The sequence below is a fragment of the Mobula hypostoma genome, chromosome 22, assembly GCF_963921235.1.
Source record: "Mobula hypostoma chromosome 22, sMobHyp1.1, whole genome shotgun sequence".
In the NCBI taxonomy this organism is placed as follows: Eukaryota; Metazoa; Chordata; class Chondrichthyes; order Myliobatiformes; family Myliobatidae; genus Mobula; species Mobula hypostoma.
Window position 1 is genome coordinate 14,239,502 of NC_086118.1, and position 25,234 is coordinate 14,264,735.

Consider the following 25,234-nt stretch of genomic DNA (forward strand, 5'->3'; position numbering starts at 1 on the left):
TATTCCACTGCTGAGGTAATGGTTTCTCTGTAGCAGTAGTGTTTGGGTTATGACTAGAGATAACGGGGCATGCTAGCCAAGGAGCAAGATGTTGTTCTATCATGTGTGTCTGAGAGCTAGGAATTCACAGTTCTTTTGCCAGGGAGAGATGAGGAGAGAAGACGCGAATGGGGAGAGTTGGTAGACCTCCAACAGAGTGGACTTGGAGCGAGGTTCTGAAGGTCAGCAATGATTGGAGGAGGTTGACGGTGGACAAACAGCCTTATCAGTGAGCTCCAATGTTTGTGCATTAGACTGTTTCATGAGAATTGCCCTTTTTCTTTTTTTGTTTCCTTTACCAACCACATAGTCAAATAAAGAATTATAAAGCTTAATCATTTAATCACATATTGTGTACTGTTTGTTATTTCGTGGTACTGATTTGTAACGGGGACACATCATGCAGCATCCACCCAAATAAGATTTCTTAAGTTTGGCCGGGCTGGGCGGCGGGGGCTATCATCTGAAGCGAGAGTTACGTATGAAAGTGTTAGAGTGGTCTCTGTTGGTTGGGGTGAGAACAATAGTCCGTCTATCAAGTGGAGGAAATTGGTGTTTCCATATTGTAAGTTTGGGAGGCATAAATTCAACATAAAATAACTTCAGAGAGAACAAAGCAAATTGAGAGAGGGGCTTGGAGATGCAACCAAAGAGCAAGAGCATGAACACTGGATTGGATTGGTTTATTATTGTCACCTGTATGACACTGATGACACTGGGCCTGAACACCTCCCTCTGCAATTGGATCCTAGACTTCCCGACTGGGAGACCTCAGTCAGTCCGGATTGAAAGCAGCATCTCCAACACCATCACACTGAGCACCAGGGCCCCCCAGGGTTGTGTGCTCAGTGCACTGCTCTTCACTCTGCTAACCCACGACTGTGCTGCAACACACAGCTCAAATCACATCATCAAGTTCGCCGATGACACGACCGTGATGGGTCTCATCAACAAGAACGATGAGTCAGCATACAGAGAGGAGGTGCAGCGGCAAACGGACTGGGGCAGTGCCAACAACCTGTCTCTGAATGTCAACAAAAGAGATGGTTGTTGACTTCAGGAGGACACGGAGCAACCACCCTCCGCTGAACTTCGACGACTCCTCCGTAGAGATCGTTATGAGCACCAGATTTCTTGGTGTTCATCTGGCGGAGAACCTCACCTGGACCCTCAACCCCAGCTGCATAGCAAAGAAGGCCCAGCAGCGTCTCTACTTTCTGCGAAGGCTGAGAAAAGTCCATCTCCCACCCCCCATCCTCACCACATTTTACAGAGGTTGTATTGAGAGCATCCTGAGCAGCTGCATCACTGCCTGGTTCGGAAATTGCACCATCTCAGATCACAAGACCCTGTAACGGATATTGAGGTCAGCTGAGAAGATCATCGGTGTCTCTCTTCCCGTCATTAGAGACATTTACTCTACACGCTGCATCCGTAAAGCAAACAGCATTATGAAGGACCCCACACACCCCTCATACAAACTCCTCTCCCTCCTGCCATCTGGCAAAAGGCACTGAAGCATTCAGGCTCTCACGACCAGACTATGCAACAGTTTCTTCCCCCAAGCCATCAGACTCCTCAATACCCAGAGCCTGGACTGACACCAACCTACTGCCCTCTACTGTGCCTATTATCTTGTTTATTATTTATTATAATGCCTGCACTGTTTTGTGCACTTTATGCTGTCCTGGGTAGGTCTGTAGGCTCGTGTAGTTTTTGTGTTGTTTCATGTAGCACCATGGTCCTGAAAAACATTGTCTCATTTTTACAGTGTACTGTACCAGCAGTTATGGTCAAAATGACAATAAAAGGTGACTTGACTTGACTTGACTTGACTCTACCAAGATATGATGAAAAACTTTTGTTTCACATGCCATCTAGACAGATCATTCCTTACTCAAGTATATCAAGATGACAAAACAGAATACAGAATTTGTTGCAGTTACCGATAAAGTGCGGTGCTGGTAGACAAGTAGGTTGCAATGACACCAGTGAGGTAGATCAGGAGATTAACCTCATCTTTAAACATGCAAGGGATCCATTCAGGAGTTTGATATCAGCAGGATAGAAGATGCCCTTGAGCCCAACGCTGTTTGGTCTCCAGCTTTTGTATCTTCTCCTGACGGGAAGAGGAAGAAGAGAGTATGACTGATTTGGGAGGGGTCCTTGATCATTTAAGGTGATTTCCTGAGGCCACTGGAAGTGTAGGCAGAGTCAATGGAAGGAAGGCTGGTTTGCATCATGAACTCAACATAAGGTCAAACTTCTGCAGTTTAGTGGTACAGTACATCAGAACCACTGCCCACTTCCTGGTGTTATCCAACTTAGCCCCTTCAAACTCATGGAACAAAAATCCAATACTGTAAGATGATCAAATATTATTTGATCAGACCAACAGGGAAGTGAATGGACATTGAACCCATGAAAACTACCTCACTACTTTTTATTTATTTAGTTTGCACGACTTAGTTGCCTATTTATTAACAATATACTGTATTTACTGTAATTCTCGGTTTTTCTCTATTATTATCATTATGTAATGCATTGCACTTCCCCCACAAAGTTAACAAATTTCACAACATATACCGGTGATACTAAACCTGATTCTGATTCTGAAGTGTCAGGACTTGAGTAGAGATCCCTTGGCTAGCTCACCCTTCACATGTTAAGGGGCACAGTGGTGCAGCTAGTACAGACACTGTTTGGTGTATTAGACTAGACACCTGGATTCCAGCTCGACCTTCAAAGCAGCTTCTATGGAGTTTGCATATTTTCCCTGTGGTTATGTGAATTTCTCCTCATCCCAGAAACATGCAGGTTGGTAAATTAGTTTAAATTGCATTAGTGTGTAGGCGAGTGGTAGAACCTGGGACTGGGGGTGATCCTGAGAATGTGGGAAGATTAAAAAAGGGATCTGATGGATGGTGAGACAAAGAGCTTGTTTTCGTGCTGTGTCTATGATCTATATTTAGATATGATGCAGAGCTGTACCCCCAAAACCTCCGAATGTGTTTTGATTGTTTCAGTGTCTGCAGCTTGTTTTATCTTTATCTACACTTTCCACATTTTCTCCGGGCTCGGGGACAGCGAGACTTGCGTTCACAACTTCCTGGCAAAAAAAAGTGACGTTCCGTATCGAGCTGTAAATATTTCGACAGAACGTGGGGATTTTGCCCAGAAGATCACTGTAACGTTGCCTCGTATTATCGTGCGTAATTGGCGAGAGCGTATGATTTACAACGTGCAGGTGTCAGCCAACTGAGACACAAGATTACAGCTGTTGAGATGGAGGTGGCAAATGCGGAAAACGGAGCAAGAGCTCGCAGAGTGGTGCGGGTCACAAGAGTGGAGTCTTTCTGTGCAGCTCATCGCCTCCACAGGTAATTGAACAAACACGTCGGCTGCAGTTTCAGAATGTGTAATTCAAGGCAGAACAATGTATCTGCAATATCGGAGGACATCGGTATAAAGAAAAGTATATGTTTCCCTCTTCTGCCTGCGGTTAAATCATTTGTAGTTTTTTTGTTGATCTCGGAGCAGACGGGAAGGAGTGATCCAAAACTACAAATCCCAGAACCGAGGGGAAGTCTCTCCGGTACGGGGACGTGACGTTGTTTCCTTCCGTTGTACGAATAACCGAAACCGCGGCCTTCATTTCACTGTGGTAAAGTTAAGGTTCAGAGACTCGCCGTGATTGTTCAGACGGCACTTGCAAATTGCAGAATAAATCCACGCCCAGGACGTTAACAAAACCAAAAAAAAAACTGCTAGAAACTCTCGGTAGGTCAGGCAGCAAAAGCAGACCAGAGTTCATGTTTCGAGCGAAGATCCCTCGTCAGCCCCAAGTTACCATTTTTAATTTCAGATTTCAAACAGCTACAGGGTTTTTTTTTGGAGTTTCATCGACTCTGAACCTCCGAATGATGTTTGGCCCTAAATAGCCGACTGTTGAGATTATTTAATTTCATAGATGACATATAAAATTGCCTTAGAACCGAATATATTGTTTTTTTAAATAATTACACATTTGACTACATTAACAGGGCAGATTGTTTTTAATGCATTGTTATTGTATGCACTTCGATATTTTAAACTTTTTTTTTCTCTTGCTTTCCTTAAATTGATTCACTGCCGGTTAACTTTTCCAGTAGGGAGAGAAAACATTGGCATGGATAAACAGGCTGACCATTCGCCCATTGATGAGGAAAATTTAACACATCCTTCATCAAAATCACATGATATGTGAATTCATCTTTTGGGCAGCACCGCTTCTGACTGATGCTAAACAATTCACATGGATTTCCCATTTGGGAGGGAATTGACTGCTTCTGGAGAAGGTTCAAACTAAATTGGCAGCATGGATTGACAAAAAACATGTCCGTAATCTTCATCAGCACTGGTGACCACAGGGATGTGGACTTAGCCCCTTGCTCTACTTGCTTTACACCTATGACTGTGGCTAAGTACAGCTCCAACACCATATACAAGTTTGCTGATGACACCACTGTTGTGGGCTGTATCAAACAGGATGATGAATCAGTATACAGGAGGGAGGATGAAAATTTGGCTGAGTGGTGTAATAACAACAACCTCTCACTCAGTGTCTGTCAGACCAAGGAACTGATTGTAGACTTGAGAGGGAAACCCGAGGTCCATGAGCTAGTACTCAGGTGGCAAGAGGGTCAGTAATTTTAAATTCCAGGGTGTCACTATCTCAGGGAACCTGTCCTGGACCCATTATATAAATGTAGTTGCAAAGAAAGCTTGACAGTGCCTCTACTTCCTCAGGAGTTTGCTGAGATGCGGCATGTCATCAAAAACCTTGGCAAACTTCTATAGATGTGTGGTGGAAAGTGTGCCGACTGGTTGCAGTATGGCCTGGTATGGGAACACCAATGCCTCTGAGCAGAAAATCCTATAAAAGGTAGTGGATTTGGCCCAGTACATCGTGGGTAAAACCCTCCCAACCATTGAGCACATCTACATGAAACTTTGCCGTAGAAAAGCAGCATCCATCGTCAAAGATCCCCACTAACCAAGCCATGCATTTTTCTCACTGCTGCCATCAGGTAGAAGGTACAGATGCCTCAGTACTCGCACCACCATGTTCAAGAACAGTTACAGTATTACCCCCTCAACCATCAGCCTCTTGAACAAAAGGGGATGACTACACTCATTCTGTTTCTGGTGTTTTCACAACCAAAGTGATGGTCTCACTTTGAGGAATCTTGATCTTGTTATTTCATACTCGTTATTAGACCAGAATTAAGCCACTTAGCCCATCGAGTCGGCTCCGCCATTCCATCATGGCTGATCCCGGATTCCACTCAATCCCATGTACCTGCCCTCTGGCCATATCCTTTCCTGCCCTGGCCTGTCAGAAAACTATCAAATTCCATTTTAAATATACCAACGGACTTGGCCTCCAGCACAGTCTGTGTTAGAGCATTCCACAGATTCAACATCCTCTGGCTAAAAAAATTTCACCTTATGGTCTTAACTTGTGGGTTGAGTTGGTGGTGAGGAAGGCAAATGCAATGTTAGCATTCATTTCAAGAGGTCTAGAATATAAGAGCAGGGATGTGATGTTGAGGCTTTATAAGGTACTGCTGAGGCCTCACCTTGAGTATTGTGAACAGTTTTGGGCTCCTTATCTGAGAAAAGATGTGCTCACATTGGAGAGGGTACAGTGCAGGTTCACAAGGATGATTCTGGGAATGAAAGGGTTATCATATGAGGAATGTTTGATGGCTTTGGGCCTGTACTCCCTGGAATTTAGAAGGATGAGGGAGGAGATCTCATTGAAACCTTTTGAATGTTGAAAGCCCTAGACAGAGATATTGGAAGGATGTTTCCCATGGTGGGAGAGTCTGGGACAAGGGGGCACAGCCTCAGGATAGAGGAGCATCTATTTGAAACAGAGATGCAGAGAAATTTCTTTAGCCAGAGGGTGGTGAATTAGTGGAATTTGTTACCACAGGCAACTGTGCAGGCCAGGTGCTTGGGTGTATTTAAAGTTGAGATTGATTGGCCATGCCATTAAAGGTTATGGGGAGAAGGGCAAGGAGTGAGGCTGAGAAGAGTAAAAAAGGATCAGGCATGGTTGAATGGCAGAGCAGACTTGACGGGCCAAATGTCCTAATTCTGCTCCTATGTCTTATGGCCTTATGGTCCTTACCTCTGTTGTAAAAGGTCGCCCCTCAGTTCTGAGGCTGTGCCTTCTAAGTCTGAGTACCCCCACCATAGGACACATCCTCTCCACATCCACCCTATCTTGTCCTTTCAACATTCAGTAGGCTTCAATGAGATCCCCCTCCACATTCTTCTAAATTACAGTGAGTACAGGCCTGAAGCTGCCAAGCACTCCTCATATGTTAACTTCTTCATTCCCAGAATCGTCCTCTTGAAACTCCTTTGGACTCTCTCCAGTGACAACACATCCTATCTGAGATATGGGGCCCAAGTATGGACTGACTAGTGTCTTATAATGCCTCAGCATTATCTTCTTGCTTTTAAATTCTCTTCCCCTTGAAATAAATGCCAGCATTCCATTTGTTCTGAACCTTACAGACTGAACCTGTAAATTAACCTTCTGGCAGTCTTGCACGAGGACTCCTTAGTCCCTCTGCACCTCTGATGTTTGAATTTCTCCCCATTTAGATAATAGTCTGCACCATTGTTCCTTTTACCAAAATGCATTATCATGCATTTCCCAACACTGTATTCCATCTGCCACTTTTTTGCCCATTCTCCCAATTTGTCTAAGTTCTGCTGCGATCACATTGCTTCCTCAGCACTACCTACCCCACCACCAGTCTTCGTATCATCCGCAAACTTTGCCACATAGCCATCAGTTCCATTATCTCATCATTGACAAATAATGTGAAAAATAGTGGTCCCAATACTGAACCCTGAGCAACATCTGTAATGTATCGAATGACTATTTTTCAAAAAAAGATATGCTTGCCATTTTCAACTTGTTTTCCAGTAATTCCTTGAGTGCTGAAGAGAACAAGAGAATTTTTGGACAATGCAACAATCCAAATGGTCATGGTCATAACTACAAAGGTCAGTACGTGATGAATGGCTTGTTGGTGTAAGCATATAGTTCAAGAAGCATATGATTAACAATTGACTGAATCCAGATATGGCATAGGATCTGTAGCTGGTAAACTCCTTCAAAAGAGTTTGATTATTGTTCTCAGAAGAGCTGTAGTGCTCCTCTGTGGATCGGAGACAGATGTGTGAGCTTCAGGAGCCACTGAAGCACAGAGGGGTGGATAGACTCGACTATGGAGTCAATTATATAGCTAATTTGGGTTGTATTTTTTTGTTTCACCGTTAGTGTGTTAGTGTCCAGCTTGTGATGATCCTGGGCTAAAAGGAGCTGAATGGCAACTATTTCCAGGTCCCTTTGCATCATTTCGGAGATTCAGACAGGTGGGAGACCCAAATGATGGAATCAGGAGAAACTCAGCCAGTGAGCAGCATCTGTGGGAGGAAAGGCAAGGTAATCTTTCAGGTTGAAACACTGCATCAGGACTTGTGGAGGGTTTCAACCTGAAATTCCTTTCCTCCCACAGATAATGCTTGACCTGCTGAGTTTCCCATCAGATTGTTGCTCTTCTGGTCAACCTTTGTGCCACTATGGTGGAGCATGGGTTAATTCTCTTTACAATGGAGGTTGCGGGGGAAATTAGCACTATGGTCACCTTTCAGTTCTCCTGAGGTAAACTAAACAATGGATGGAGCTCCTGTATATCAAATCCCAAACTCCCGATCTTGTACAGAATTGCCATCCATTCACAATTTCCCCCCCATATGACACAGGCATTACTTGCTCATCTCCCTTCTCACCCTGCCCACAAACCAGCCCTTATAGAGCTCGTATTCTATAATCCTGATGCTTCAAGCACCTTTCCAAGCCCCCAGTGGAGGCCCCCAATTCCCATTACCTAAAGCCTGGTCCTATTGCTACCTCTCCTGAACCTGCCTTGGAAACTTCCTTGCCTATCCATTCTCAGGCCTTGATTGTCAGACTATAGCAACTAGCCTGCTCTTTACTTCTCACCAAGCCATTAGGCTGGGTAAGCACACTTCCAACCACAAAGCCATACAACACTCATTGAAGTCTCAGCCTTCAAGGGCCATCTAGCAAACCCATCTTATTGTATTAGAATTGGTATGAGAGTGATCCACTGCATCAGCATGCCTTGCAATGGAAGAATATTAACAATGTCTGTGATCCTTGATTGGAGTCAATGCAACAGTGAACTGTTTTCCAGGGAAAACACACATTGACTCCTGCCTGCAGCAGATAAAAACTGTTACAAAACAGCTTCAGTTGGGTAGGTCACCAAATCTGCTTAGTGTTACTGCACATGGCCTTTGCTCTTGATCAATAATTTATCAACCCAACTTTCTGGAGATCCCTTCCCTCGGACAAGCTTCACTGTTGGAGGAGTATCATTGGCATATTGTTTCCTTGTGTTGCTCAATAGCATTTGAGAAGGTGTGGTGCTGGGGAGGGAACCAAGCAGTTAGTAAGCAAAAACTGAGGTGAGTAGATTGGCTAAAGTCGAGTAATCAAGAATGCTGAAATCCATGCAAAACATTTTTTTCTTCCATGCTGTCTACTGGCTCCAGTGAGATCAAGTTCTGGCGCTTTTCAGAACTACATCTGCACATCTGTGCCATGGTGCAGTGGACTGTGCAGAATTTAATCCGACCTTTATTTTGTGTATTTATTGACCCTCAACTAATTCTCAACCTTTTACTAAAGGTGTTGTGCTTGTTCCTAAGTTGAAATTCTATATTTTAGAAAAATCTGAAAACATATTCTACAAAGTAGATTTTATCTTTTGAGTGGTTTTCTAGTTTCATTTCAGCAGTTCAATTTCTGGTCTGAACGTTCTAACTCAATATAATTTGTGTTTTACAGTGGAAGTTACTGTATGTGGTGAGGTGAGTCGTGAAATTGCTGGAAACTGTTAAAATGATGCAAGAACTACATAGAGTCATAAAGTTATACAGCACAGAAACAGGCCCTTCAGCCCAACTCATCCATGCTGCCCAAGTTATCTACCTGCACTAGTCCCATGAGCCCACATTTGCTCTATATCAGTCTAAACTTTTCCTATCTATATAGCTGTCCTAGATCCTAAATGCCTTTAAAATATTGCAGTTGTACTCACCTCCTTATAGTTTTTACAACTTTTTTGTGACGAAAAGGAATGTGACTATCTGACTTACCTGTGCCCCGATGATCTTATCAACCTCGACAAGGTAATCATTTAGCCTTTCACACTCCAGGGATAAAAAGCCATAGCCCATTAAGTTTCTCCTGTTAATTCTTAGCTGCATATTTCCCACATAGCATTAGGTCTTGGCATTATTTTTATAACATTAGATGCACCTTTTCAATGGTCTTGAGTCACACAACCTGTCAAGAGTTCAGTAACTTACACTAAAGAGACTGTTATTGCTTTAGAGAAAAGTAAGAAATGTAAAGGCTGCCTGTTAATTATTCTTTAGTACAAAAATACTCCAGAAATTGACTCAGTGTCTGAAAGCCTTTGACCTGTTGGATACCAATTAGGACAAAAAAACAGCCATTTATTAGCTACTCCTAAACTAGACATGTTTCAACTGAATTATTTTAATATATACCTTTAGAATCAGAATTAGTGTTTCAGGTTGGAGGCCTTTGTCAGCTGGTAGAAGACATATTAGAGGCACATCAGTGAAGAGTCAACATTACTGGAAATGGCTAACCTAAGTTAACATTCCTTCTGTATTGTCTAGGAGTCTGGAATTAAATTAAACTCTCAACCATATCTACAAGCAACATGAGACACAGGTCTGCTTATAAGTACAAACATGGAAGAAGTGCACAATCAGGTTGTGGAATGAACTATCCAGCTGAATGAATTTGAGGGCAGTGATGTCGTGGTAAAGCTGTACTCTTTGAGAAGCTGATCTCTCTCGTCCCCTGGGCTGAGGCATGAGGTAGAGAAGGGGAAGGCAGCCCTTACATTGAGCGAGGCTTGATCACAGCAATGAAACTTGTGTCTAATCCAAACTGAAAATTGTGTCAGGAGTTCATCTTGGCTGGTGCTGGTTGTTGAGGAATCATCAGTTATCAGAAACTAAGATATCCAGGAATAAATGAGTCAGCTGGATATTGTGAGAAATGGAAAATGGCAAAAGTAAATACATTTTTGAGTTTTGCTAAGGAGACAGACTTGAAACATTAACTTCACTTCTTTTTCCACTGTTGCTAGCTGACTTGTTGAGCCTTAACAGCATTTCCTTTATTTTTTTTTAGATTTACAGTATCAGAAGTTTCTGTTTTGATTTTCACCGAAGTTAGCATTTCTGGTTGAATGTACGAGGGGTGATTGATAAGTTCGTGGCCTAAGGTAGAAGGAGTCAATTTTAGAAAACCCAGCACATTTATTTTTCAACATAGTCCCCTCCTACATTTACACACTTAGTCCAGTGGTTGTGAAGCATACGGATCCCTTCTTTGTAGAAGTCAGCATCTTGGACCTCTAGAAAGTGGTCCACAGCAGGGGTGATTGATAAGTTCATGGCCTAAGGTAGAAGGAGATAAGTTATTAACTTCAAACTTTCTGCATAATCACTCAAAGAGTTGAACTGCATGTGCATATAACGAGAGCTGTATAACTCTTCTCCTTCTGGACTAAGTGTGTAAATGTAGGAGGGGACTATGTTGAAAAATAAATGTGCTAGGTTTTCTAAAATTCACTCCTTCTACCTTAGGCCACGAACTTATCAATAACCCCTCGTATTTCATGGGTCATCATACTGGCTCCATTCAGACTTTCTATTGTTCATTAGGGAAACTGGGGAATTTAACTTCAAATTATTTCATGACTTGTTTCAGGTCAATCCTATCACTGGTATGGTGATTAATATCACAGAACTGAAGGAACACTTGCAGGTGAGTAAACTGAGGAAGAATTTTTATTGAGTGAGTGGGTGGGTGATTCACTCTGCCCTGTTATGTTGTTGAGTGGCCAGGATGAATGACCATGTTAGTAAATAGTACCTAAGTTAATGAATTACCCTGGTATGGCTGCTGTGTCTAAACCTTTTAGGAAAACAATATTTGTTCCAATACTGATATCAAATCCTTGTCTGATTTTTCTTTAAAAGGAAGTCATTATAAAGCAGCTTGACCACAAAAACTTGGACAAAGATGTTCCATACTTTGCTAATGTTGTTAGGTAGGTATATAGCTTTTATCTTATATAGAAGATTCTATGTGCACAAAAACCTTCTGTGTGTTTATGACAAGTAGAAAGGTGATAAAGAGTAATTGAGGGTATTGTATGGATAGGGATGTTAATGCTGAGGAATATACAATTAGTCCAGTTTCGGTATTGCAAGTCTAATTGAAATTAGAGAACAATTAGAATTAGAATACTTGAAGTATTCAAGTTAGACAGTATCTACAGGGAGGGAAACAGAGTTAATGTTTAAAGTTTGTGACTTTGTAAAGGAGGGTCGTTGACTTGAAGTATTAGATCTTTCTTTCCCCACAGAAGCTGCTTGATTGGAGTGTTTGTAGCAATTTCTGTTTCTAATCTCCAGCATTTGCAAGCCTTTCCCATTGGATTGAATTCTGCAGTAATACAGTTTCTTTTGGTGCGAATGACAGTGAGGAGGAAGGATTTGGGCAGGAAGAAGATGTAAATAGCTGGTCATTTGCATAGACAAATGGCAAATTGAAATTATTCCAGGGAAATGTGAGGTAATACATTAGGGGAGGAGCTGCAAGGCAATGAAATATGTAATATAAGGGTGTACATTTCAAGTGTGCAGGAACAGAGGGTCTTGGAACGTATATGTAAGGATACTTTAAAAATAAAATAATGGGTCAATAAGGTTAAATAACAATAAAATGACAACTTTTCCCAGAGGAATAGAATATAATTAGGCCACAGCTTGAAACCTGCATATATTGCTGTTCATCACCTAGCATGAAAGTTGCAATTGCATTGGAGATTATATGCTAGAGGTTTACAAGGATTTTGCCAGAATGGGAAAATTGTAGATATTAAGATTATTCGGATAAACTGGAGTTATTTGCTCTGAAGCAGCAAAGGCTGAGAAGGGACTTAATTGAGGTGAATAAAATTGTGATGGTTCTAGACAGATAAGTACAGTGTGCATTTCCTTTGACAGAGCGATCAAAAGCCAAGAGAGATAATCAGTAGTAGAAGGCATAAGGAAAAGGCAAAGAGATTGTTTATCACGTAGAGGTCATAATCTGGAATTCTATATGAAGGGTCTCAACCCTAAATGTTGACTACTTCATAATCTGGAATTTCACATGAAGGGTCTCAGCCTGAATATCGACTGCCTCATAATCTGGAATTCCACATTAAGGATCTCAACCCTAAATGTCAATTGTCAGTTTCCCTTCGCAGAGCAGCTGAGTTCCTCCAGCATTTTGCGGGGTTTTTTTGCTCCAGTTTCCAGCAGTTCAGTCTCCCCACATTTAAACAGTACCTGAACATGTGCACAAACAGTCATGATATTCTGGGCTACAGATGTAGTGCTGGTAGCTGGGATTAGGCAGGTCACCCTTTTTAGGATGATATGAATGTGAAGGGCCATTTCAGTATTCAAAATAGTTCTGTTGTTCAGTACAGCAGGGCTGAGCAGCCAGTGATTACTGGAGGAACATAACAAGTTAGCCAGTATCTAGGAAGAGAAGTGGACTTTCAACATATCAGGTCAAGACCCTTCATCTAGATGGGCTGATCAGTGCAGATGAAGGGTTTTGATCAAAACATCAACTGATTAACTTTTCTGTTAAGCTGAGTACTTTTATTTTTTTTTGTCTGAATCTCCATATTTCAATACCTTCAGTGTCCTGAGACTCAGTGTTTTCTTTCAGAGAGTCGTTGAGTACTCTAGCATAGAAACGGGCACTCTGTCCCACCTAGTCTATGCTGAACTGTTATTCTGCCTAATCCCGTCAACCTGCACTTGGACCATAGCCCTTCATAACACTCCCATCATACAGCTGGTAAACACCTCTTAAATGTTGAAATCAAACTGGCATTTATCACTTCACCTAGCATTTCATTCCACCCTCTGAATGAAGAAGTTTCCACTTAGAGTCTCCTGTAATATTTAACCTTTCACCCTTAACCTGTGACTTCTAGTTCTGGTTTCACAAATCCTGCACAAGGACTTCCAAGTCCCTTTGCACTTCAAAAGATTGAATTTTCTCTCCATCTAGAAAATAGTCTTTCCTTTTATGACCATTCACTTTCCAACACTGTATTCCATCTGTCACTTCTTTGCCCGTTCTCCTAATGTGGAAGTCCTTCTGCAGCCTCCCTGCTTCTTCAGCACTACCTGCCCCTCCACCATCTTCATATCATCCACAAACTTAGCCCCAAAGCCATCAATGCCATCTTTCAAAAGTAAAAAGAAGTGGTCCCAATACAGACCACTGTGGAACACTACTAGTTTCCGACAGCCAACCAGAAAAGGCTCCCTTTATTCCCAGTCTTTGCCTCCTGCCAATCAGCCAATCTTTGATCCATGCCAGTATCTTTTCTTTAAATACCATAGGTATTTAACTTGTTAAGCAGCCTCATGTGTGGCACCTTGTCAAAGGCCTTCTGAAAATCCAGGTACACAACATCCACCGATTCACCTTTTGTCTATCCTGTTTGTTATTTCTTCAAAGAATTCCAACAGTTTTGTCAGACAAGATTTTCCCTTAAGGAAACCATGCTAACTTCACTCTATTTAATCATGTGCCTCCATGTACCCCGAAACCACACGAAGCTGGGTGGCAGTGTTAGCAGTGAGGACGATGCTAAGAGGATGCAGGGTGACTTGGATAGGTTGGGTGAGTGGGCAAATTCATGGCAGATGCAATTTAATGTGGATAAATGTGAAGTTATCCACTTTGGTGGCAAAAATAGGAAAACAGATTATTATCTGAATGGTGGCCGATTAGGAAAAGGGGAGGTGCAACGAGACCTGGGTGTCATTATACACCAGTCATTGAAAGTGAGCATGCAGGTACAGCAGGCGGTGAAAAAGGCAAATGGTATGCTGGCATTTATAGCGAGAGGATTCGAGTACAGGAGCAGGGAGGTACTACTGCAGTTGTACAAGGCCTTGGTGAGACCACACCTGGAGTATTGTGTGCAGTTTTGGTCCCCTAATCTGAGGAAAGACATCTTTGCCATAGAGGGAGTACAAAGAAGGTTCACCAGATTGATTCCTGGGATGGCAGGACTTTCATATGAAGAAAGACTGGATGAACTGGGCTTGTACTCGTTGGAATTTAGAAGATTGAGGGGGGATCTGATTGAAACGTATAAGATCCTAAAGGGATTGGACAGGCTAGATGCAGGAAGATTGTTCCCGATGTTGGGGAAGTCCAGAACGAGGGGTCACAGTTTGAGGATAGAGGGGAAGCCTTTTAGGACCGAGATTAGGAAAAACTTCTTCACACAGAGAGTGGTGAATCTGTGGAATTCTCTGCCACAGGAAACAGTTGAGGCCAGTTCATTGGCTATGTTTAAGAGGGAGTTAGATATGGCCCTTGTGGCTACAGGGGTCAGGGGGTATGGAGGGAAGGCTGGGGCGGGGTTCTGAGTTGGATGATCAGCCATGATCATAATAAATGGCGGTGCAGGCTCGAAGGGCCGAATGGCCTACTCCTGCACCTATTTTCTATGTTTCTATGTTTAACAATTGACTCCAACCTCTTCCCAACCACTGAAGTCAGACTAATTAGCCTATCATTTCCTTTCTCTCTCCTCTCTCCCTTCTTGAAGAGTGGAGTGACATTTGCAATTTTCCATTCTTCCTGAAGCATTCCAGGATCTAGTGATTCTAGAAAGATCGTTACTAATGTCTCAAATATCTCTTTGGCTACCTTAAGGCAGGAGTGCAGGGTATAAGACATAAAGATTGCTGTAAACACAAAAGGAATCTCTCAAAGATGGGTGTACCCAAAATATTGTTGATGGGATGAACATTATCTGAACAGGTGATATGCAATAGGTGATGTTTGCTCCTTTGAATATGCCTGAGTGGGCGGGGACTTCTGGGTCATCAAGGGAATGGCGGTGTAAGGAAAAGGTCTCTCGACAAAAAAGAAGGGAACTGCCCCAAAATCGAATTTAGACAAATACTTAATATTGCATAACTATATTAATAAAAGGGGCAAGGATGATGTCTAAGAACAAGAATAAAAAGTCCGCTTCGAAGGCTGATAAACATAAAGAGATGCAGCAAGGCGACGGGCCTAGCTCCCCCACGGCAAGCCAGGACAGAGATAATGAGGGGGAATCGGTGACTCTGTCTTTGATTCTCGGAGAGATTCACGAGTTCCAACTAGATAACAGCAAACAGCTGGAAGATATTAAAGGAGAAATAGTAAAAACTAACTCGCGGATAGATGAAGCCGAGGCGAGGATTGTTGGAATTGAAGAGAAGCTACAAAACGCCGAGGAAGTGATAGCAGAAATGCTGAAGCTACAAGACCAGCTCCAGTGGAAACTAATAGATCAAGAAGGCCGCTCGAGAAGGGAAAATGTGAGGATCTACGGAGTTCCCGAAGGAACCGAAGGTAAACCCGGATTGATGATTCCCTTCGTGGAGAAGCTGCTTAGAAAGAACCTTGATATACCGGCCGCAAAAGACCTACAGATAGAAAGGGCTCACCACGCGTTGGCACCACAGCCTCCAGCAGGCGCCCAGCCCAGATCGATTCTGATCAGATTTCTCAGTTACAGAACGAAGGAAGAGATGCTTAAAAAAGCATGGCAAAAGAAAGGTTTCATGTGGAACAACTGCAAAATCAGTTTAGACCATGACTACGCACCAGGGATTCTTGCCAGACGGAAGGAATATACGGAAACACGGAGAGTCCTGAAGGAAAACAATATCAGATTCCAGACCCTGTATCCAGCTCGGCTGAGAGTCTTTTACGACGAAGGGACAAAAACTTACGCTACGGTGGAGGAGGCAATGTTGGACCTGGCGGACCGGGGACTACCTATTAAAGTTATCACCCAACCGGAGTCGCTACTGGAGAGGATTCGGCAGAAGTCGTGGCAGTTAGTGGGGCGAGGACGCTCCACTCGAACCAGAGTGTCAAACTACAAGGAAAAGCTGCAAATATTCAGACGCAAATGTACAGAGAATACAGATTAATTAAGAGAAATGACTGAAAAGAGTAAATCGGACTTAAAAGTAAAATGAAAACTGGTAACTGAAAATAAACTAGGCAGAATAACTTGAATGATAGCAATATGGTCGAGACATAAATAGGAGAAAATTCTCTATGATTATTCAAACTGCTGAGGGCCCTCTAACACAGGGTGAAGATAGAGGTTATCCCTCTGAACTGAGGCGGGTCGGTGCTCAGGCCTCACTGTGGGAAGTCAGGAAAAATTTTCAAATGTTATACATTCAGAAATATCTAGGGTGTGGTTATATGTCTTGGTTTACTGTTGAGAAGGGATTGCTTACTGTTTGGTTAGAAAAGGAGAGTGCTTTTTTTCTACTAGAGAAAAATGCAAACTGAATTGGTAAAAATAATTTCCTATAATGTTAATGGGGTTTTGAATCCAATTAAAAGAAATAAGATTATGTCTAAATTGAAAAAAGAGAGGGCACAAATAGCTTTCCTCCAGGAAACACATATGAGCCAATCTGAACATGGAAAATTAAAAAGAATGGGCTTTAAGCATGTATTTTATTCATCATATAAATTGAGTCACAAAAGAGGGGTAGCTACTTTAATATCAAGTACTCTTAATTATGAACATATTTCAGAGTCTAGAGACAAAGAAGGACGGTTTGTAAAAATCACAGGAAGAATAGAAGGTACAGAAATAACATAGCTGAATGTTTATGCTCCTCCAGGTAGTGAATGGTCATTTTATAGACACATTTTTGACCTAATGGTCAGTTCTCGAGGGGTAGTAATTTGTGGAGGGGATTTTAATATTAGATTAAATCCTATATTAGATTCTTCAAGAATAGTTACTCGGAATAAACCTCTGACTCGGAAAGTGAATTCATTGATGGAGGAGTTGGGAATTATAGATGTCTGGAGGGAATTACACCCTACTAGTAAAGATTATACATATTACTCTTTCCCTCATTCAGCCTATTCAAGGATAGACTATTTCTTTATCATTAATACAGATAGACTCAGGATAAAAAACTGTAATATTGCAACAATTGATCTGTCGGATCATAGCCCAGTCTCTATGTCCCTAATCCTGGAAAGGAAAATGAGGAAAACACTATGGAGGCTAAACTCACATATACTCAATAACCCAAAAGCAATGGAGAGATTAAGGGGAGAAATCAAAGAATATCTAGACCTTAATGACACGGGAGAAACATCACCAGTGATTTTATGGGATACATTGAAAGCTGTACTGAGAGGGAAAATTATTTCCATTACTACTCACATGAAAAAAATCAATGCACAAAAATTAGCAGACCTTCAAGGAAAATTAAAACAACTTCAAGTTGTAGATAGCAACAAAAGTAATTCAAATCGAAAACAGGAAATTAGGAAATTGCAAAGTGAAATTGATGATATTTATACGTTGGAAACTCAAAGAAATTTTCTTTACCTGAGACAAAAGAATTATGAAGTAGGAGGTAAATCAGCTAGATTATTAGCCTATAAATTACGAAAACAACAAGCAGACGATACAATTCATAAAATAAAGAATCCAAAGACAAAGCTTGTGGAGAGTACAATAGGGAAAATTCAAGAGAGTTTTGAAACATATTATCGAGAGCTGTACTCCCAACCCCGGGCCCCCAATGAGCCCTATATAGACAGTGTATTGAATTTTTTAGATCTACCTAAACTTACAGATTTACAAAATGAAAGTTTATTAGAACCAGTAACTGTCAAAGAACTGAACGTGGCCATCTCTAGGTTAAAGGCTGGAAAGTCCCCGGGTTCTGATGGGTTTACCTCAGAGTGGTACAAGTCCCTGAAGACACAGTTAGCCCCATTACTACTTAACACCTTTAATTGGATCTTGCAGAGAGGAGAAACTCCACCTTCCTGGAGAGAAGCGATTATTTCAGTTATTCCTAAAGAGGGTAAAGATAAACTAGAATGTGGCAATTATCGGCCAATTAGTGTTCTTAATTTAGATTACAAACTATTTACATCTATATTAGCGCACAGATTGGAAAAGCTTTTACCTGGCCTAATCCATTTAGACCAGACTGGATTTATTTAACAAAGACAAACACAGGACAACATAAGGAGAACTCTGCACATATTAGAACAGGTTAATAAGAACAAGACAGAGACAATGGTAGTAGGATTGGACGCTGAGAAAGCTTTTGATTCGGTTAGTTGGGCATTCCTATACAGAGTGTTAGGAAGATTCGGTTTTCAAGAAAGGTTTATTAAAGTAACTCAGACTCTATATGACAGCCCTACAGCCCGAATTAAGATAAATGGGGACCTCTCTGACTCCTTCATTTTTAGAGAGAGACACTAGACAGAGATGCCCAATTTCTCCACTCCTTTTTGCGCTATATATTGAACCACTTGCCCAACTAATAAGACAGAGCGAAATCGTATAAAGGTATCAAGGTGGCAGGGATTGAACAGAAAGTGGCATTATTCGCAGATGATGTTTTGGTCTATCTGAGTGAACCAGAAAAATCATTTATAGGATTATTTACACTGTTGGATGACTTTGGGAAAATATCAGGTTATAAAATAAATGTAAAGAAAACGCAGGTTATGTCCCTAAATTATACACCATCCAAAAAATTGCAGGATACATACGATCTTAAGTGGGAAGCTAAATCATTAAAATATTTAGGAATAACCCTGCCGAAGGATCTTTCAACACTGTCACAGGTAAATTATGGGCCATTAATCTCAGAGATAAAAGCAGATATGCATAGATGGAATCTTATCCCCTTTTTAAGTTTAAATTCAAGGATAAATACTATAAAAATGAATATTCTTCCTCAGTTATTATATCTTTTCCGTACTTTACCAGTGGAGGTGGATGATAATCAATTCAGGGAATGGGACAAATGGATTTCCCGCTTCATTTGGCAAGGAAGGAAACCTAGAATTCGATATAACACCTTACAGTTAGGGAAGGAAGGAGGAGGTATGGTTCTTCCTTGCCTGAGAAATTATTTTTATGTCTCACAGATAACCCCTCTGTTATATTGGTGTAATAGGGAATATAAGGCTAGATGGAAGGAAATAGAATTTGGATTAGTTGACAGTTTTCCTCTTCAGGCCTCAATAGCTGACAAAGGATTGATGGCCCAGTTAGAAAAATTTAATAATGCTTGGATAAATCTTACATTAAAAGTATGGCAGAAGGTGGTTAATTCATGTGGAATTAATAACATGTTAAAACTCTTTAGATGGTGTGCATATGATACCGAATTCCTTCCCAACAGAGGAGATAAAAGATTTGAGCTATGGATAAAGAAAGGTCTTACAACCTACCTCTCATTTATAGATAAAAGAGTATTACAAAGTTTCCAAATCCTGCAGGACAAACATGGCCTAGAACATAATGACTTTTTTAGGTACCTTCAAATACGAAACTATGTTAACCAGAGTTGTAGATATACAGACCTATCAACAGTAGAATTAGAATTTTTCAAGATTCTGAATTCGGCTTGCAGTTCAATACCTAGTAAATCAGTTTCTCGCCTATATAATGCACTCTCCCATGCTAAAAATGTAAATACACTGTATATTAAAGAGAAATGGGAGAAAGAAGCAGGGTTGGTACTTTCAGAGGAGGCTTGGGGGAAAATCTGCAGCTTTCAATGGTCCTCGACTAATTCTTTGACTTGGAGAGAACATTGTTGGAAAAACATTATAAGATACTTCAAGACCCCATATCAGGAAAAATATAAAGATACAAATGTGATGTGTTGGAGAAGGTGCGGCTCCAAGGAGGCAAATCAGTTTCATATTTTCTGGGATTGCCCTAAATTAAGTCTATTTTGGGAAGGTATTCATAGAACATTAGTTAAGGTACTTAGGTCCCAGATACCTCTGAACTTTGAGACGCTCTATTTGGGGCATGTATTGTTCCTTGAACAGAAGGAAGATATAAAGTTGCTGCAGGCCCTCCTAGCGGCAAGTAAGAAATCAATCACTAGAAAATGGCTAAATCCAATACCACCTACATTAGAAGATTGGTACGAAATTATCATGGAAATATTTAAAATGGAAAAGTTGACTTACTCCCTGAGAACTCAAAAAGAAACATTTTATCAAATCTGGAATAAATGGATTGAATATATAACCCCAATGCGAGCAGACTTTAGATGACTCTCCTAATGATTTATATTGCTCTTCTCATCAACACAGTAATATTGCTAACATAAGCACCCCTAGTCTAAATGTTTGTTTTTTTTTTGGAAAATAGAGAATTAACACAAGTAAAGGGAAAGATTTGGGAAAGGGATAAAAAAAAATGAAAAAATTACGTAAATAAGTACATAGGGATTGGATAATTATGTCTGCGGGCAGGAACAAGCACGAACAAATTGGGATATAAACACCTACAATGGTTGGTATATAGGCTTGTATGCAACATCTTGGACCAGTGGAAATGGTCCAGAAGGGTTGTATGGAAACTATTATTACCATTTTTCTTAACAACTAATTTCATTACTTAGCCTAATAGGTTAGATTTACCACAGTACATAATTATCTACTTAAATGTTTATTTTCCTTTTATATCATCTCAATGTGTACTTAAGAATGTATAAATAATTGTAGTTTTATACATATAAAAAAATGGAAAAGGTTATATGTGTGAAAAAAGTACATGATAATTGTGAATTCCTTATCCAAATAAAAATAAAATTAAAAAAAAAGAATATGCCTGAGTGAGCTTCGACCTTAAATGACACGTGCACAAAAAATCACAAACAGAATTCTAGAAGGGTCTTGGTGTGTGCTAAGTACTTAACTGTATTTAGTAACAGAGTTTTTGATGAAATTCAGTCAGATGTAGTGCAGTACCATTAGATAATGGATTAGAATGTTAGGTTGGTATTGCGGGTCACACGAGATGAAACCATGTAGGCTTTAGGTCTTCTCTGTTTTACTGCCTTCTGGGGCATTGAGCTACGTGCAGATTCCATGTTCATCTTGCATACGGTATGTTGTGAGCCTGTTGCTCCACTACCTATGTGAATCAGTATACCCGTTATTACCCTTCTTGGGAAATGTTTAGATTGATCTTTCTTAAGCTTTAATCTGTCAATTTTAACTTTCCAGAAATATGTTCAAATTGCTTTGATTTTGACTTGTAAAGCAGCACCATATAGCAATGTACTTACAGGCTTACTATAGACAGGTTTGACATTGCACATTTCAAGATTGATGTTTGCCTACTTTTTCCAGTCCTGTAGCCATGATGTGACTAAACTACCCAAGTGCAGCTAGCAGGTAGAATAAACTCAGAACAGCCTGTATAACTGACCATCTTATGTTTCTGCATAGTACCACTGAAAACATAGCCATCTACATCTGGGAAAACCTACAAAGACGCCTTCCACCAAGTCTACTCGATGAAGTGAAGGTGTATGAAACCAAAAAGAACATTGTTGTGTACCGTGGAGAATAAGGAAAATCCTGACGAAGGGTCTCGGCCTGAAACGTCGACTGCACCTCTTCCTATAGATGCTGCCTGGCCTGCTGCGTTCACCAGCAACTTTGATGTGTGTTGGTTGAAGGAAAATCCTCGTTGTGATTTGATAATGTTCTTGTCATACAGTGATCTTGTGACGCAGAATTTAACCCCAGCAAAGACTCTGCATTATACCTTTATTAACTTATGTTGACTTCTGTAGAAATTTACTAAGATTAGGAATGAGAACCCCAAAACGTTCCGCAGTCCATGTTGACATCCAGTTGTTGCTGAAGAGACGCTAGAGTTTCTGCATCTACTGCCTTCCCTGAAATTTAATTCCATTTGTTCACTCTTTGGCTGAAGAGGAATTTTATGACATTTGAATTTATATCTATTTGCCCTACACTTGCTACTTAATTTAAAGTAATTGGGTTTATGATCATTCTTTGTTTAGTTAAGCAGTAACAAAACAAGTTGGTTGTTACTTGAAGCACTGTAATCTCAGCATTGCAAAAGGGGGAAAAGAAGGCAGAAACTATGAAATTGGATTTCTGCCGTAAATGACAATGTTATTTTCAAGCTGTGAATGGTGAATGGTTACAAAGAACTGCAAACTAAATCTACTTTTCATGAAGCTATTTCTGTATATTGAAATCAATGCTGTAGCAGTTGCTGAAAGCCACTCAATCATGATATTAACGGAACCAAAGAAATCAGAAGTAGCAAAAAGTAATGTGGCGGAAATTTCTTCTACACAGCGAAAAAAAATGCATATCAAAGCTGAGAGAAAATGAATTTACAAAGCATTAACTGACAGTCTAAAGTAAAATTATATGGCTGTTCAAAGTAAATTTTTGTTATCAAAGTACATATATGTCGACATATACAACTCCCAGATTCTTTTTGTTGTGGGCATACTCAGTAAATCTATAGAATAATAACCATAAGAAAATCAATGAAAGGCCGTCCAAGTGGGTCATTGAACCAGAGTGCAGTTTACAACAAGTTCTACAAATACAAAAAGTAATAATAATAATAATAATATATAAACAAACAATAAATAGAGAAAATGAGAGGAGGAATCCTTGAAAGTGAGTCTATTGGTTGTGGGACCATTTCAATGATGGGGCAAATGAAGTTGAGTGAAGTTATCTCCCATAATGAACTGGGGCCATATCCACTCCTTTTTGCGGGATTTCCCGTTCAAAGGCATTGGTATTTCCATACCAGGCTGTGATGCAGCCAGTCAGTATACTCTCCACTACACACCTGTAGAAGTTTGTTGAAGTTTTAGATATTATGCCAAAACTTTTTAAAAATTGATGAGGATTTCTTAATGCTGCTTTTTGTCCGCTATCATCTTATAATGTACAAAATTCAGATTAAAGAGAATCCTATCAATCTGTTTTTCTTCTGTTTATGTAGTCCATTATAAACAACGTTGAACGATTTTGCTATATACAGATGTCATGAAGTCTTACCCATGAGGAATCTGGACCGGGAACTTCCTGGCTCTGTTTCTCTTCCACCGGTATCATTTCCTTAATATATTATTTGTATGTTATAAGGTCAGGAAGAGGTGCAGCACCATTTATTTATTTATTGGTAATAGTTGCACCAGAAGTTCACAATATATGATCTATTATTAACACAGAGCTCTCCATGGAATTCACTGCTGTGAAAGACATGAAAGTTGCACGATAAAAAAGTTCCCACTTGCAATATTGTTTTGAATGTAGAAAATAATTTCCTGTCATTTATTTCTATAGAATTTTCTTGCCACCTGCTCCAATCTAATCATGCTTCTGTAAATTATCATTTCACAGTCCCTCAGTGTGAAACCCAGTGGCTGCTGCAGATTATATGGACGTAGTCGTAATCAAGATACTGCTTTGGAGGTGGAGATAGATAAAGAGGGGATGTTCCCATGGAGAATCATGGCCAAGACAGTCAAGGAATGGTCACTTTAACAGTACTGAGCCCTTCTTCCATGTCAGTGCAGTAAAATGAATGAAGGAGCAGTGTAAGACCAGAAGACGTAGGAGTAGAATTATTCCAGTTGGCCCATCGAGTCTGCATCATTCAATCATGGCTGATCCTTTTCTCCCCTCCTCAGCCCCACTCCCCTGCCTTCTCCCCGTAACATTTCATGCCATGTCCAGTCAAGAACCTATCAATCTCTGCCTTACATACACCCAATGACCTGGCCTCCACAGCAGCCTGTGGTAACAAATTCCACAAATTCACCACCCTCTGGCTAAAGAAATTTCTACACATCTGTTTTAAATGGTCGCCCCTCTATCCTGAAGCTGTGCCCTCTTGTCCTACACTCCTCCATCATGGGAAACATTCTTTCTGCATCTACCCTGTCTAGTCCTTTCAACATTTGAAAGGTTTCAATGAGATCCCTCCTTCTAACTTCCAGTGAGTACAGACCCAGAGTCATGAAATGTTCCTCATATGATAACCCTGTCATTCCCTGAATCATCCTTGTGAACCTCCTCTGAACTCTCTCCAATGCCAGCACATCTTTTCTTTGATGAGGAGCCCAAAACTGTTCACAGTACTCAAGGTGAGACCTCACCGGTGCCTTATAAAGCCTCAGCATCACATACCTGCTCTTGTATCCTAGAACTCTTGAAATAAATGCTAACATTGCATTTGCCTTCCTCACTAGTGACTCAGCCTGCAAGGTAGCCTTTAGCAAATTCTGAACAAGGAATCCCAAATCCCTTTGCCTCTCATATTTTTGGATTTTCTTCCCGTTTATAAAATAGTCTGCACATTTATTTCTACTACCAAAGCGCTTGACCATGCACTTTCCAACATTGTATTAAATTTACCATTTTCTTGCCCTTTATCCTAATCTGTTTTAAGTCTAATGCAACCTACCCGGTTCCTCCACACTACCCGTCCCTTCACTAATCCTCATATCACCTGCAAACTTGGCAACAAAGCCATTTATTCTATCATCTAAATCATTGATATACAGCATAAAAAGAAGCCAACATTGACCCTTGCAGTTCACCACTAGTCACCGACAGGCAACGGAAAAGGATCTTTTTATTCCCATTCGTTGCCTCCTATCAATCAGCCAATGCTCTAACCATGCCAGTAACTTTCCTGTAATACCATGGGCTCTTAACTTGGTAAGCAGCCTCATGTGTGGCACTATAACATCTTCACAACCACTGAGGTCAGGCTAACTAATTTCCTTTCTGCTGCCTTCTTTCTTAAAGATCGGAGTGACATTTGCAATTTTCCAGGCCTCTGGCACCGTGCCAAAGTCGAATGATTCTTGAAAGACCATTACTAAAGCTTCCACAATCTCTACCACTCCTCTTTCAGAACCCTAGAGTGCAGTTCATCTGGTCCAGGTGGCTTAGGTGCCTTTAGCTCTTTCAGCTTTTGAGCAGCTTCTCCCTTATAATAGTAACTGCACTCACTTCTCTTCCCTCATACCCTTCAACATTTGGCACAGTGCTCATGTCTTCCACAGAGAAGAC

General features: G+C 40.8%; 1 protein-coding gene across 1 annotated transcript; it reads left to right on the forward strand.

Moving 5' to 3' along the window:
- Positions 1-3,134: 3,134 nt before the first annotated feature.
- pts (6-pyruvoyltetrahydropterin synthase) lies at positions 3,135-23,169 on the forward strand. The gene is made up of 6 exons (XM_063074216.1): positions 3,135-3,419; positions 7,028-7,107; positions 8,981-9,003; positions 10,949-11,005; positions 11,221-11,291; positions 21,599-23,169. The coding sequence occupies exons 1-6, from the start codon at positions 3,325-3,327 to the stop codon at positions 21,720-21,722; spliced, it is 450 nt and encodes a 149-aa protein (XP_062930286.1). The 5' UTR covers positions 3,135-3,324; the 3' UTR covers positions 21,723-23,169.
- The last annotated feature ends 2,065 nt before the right edge of the window (positions 23,170-25,234 follow it).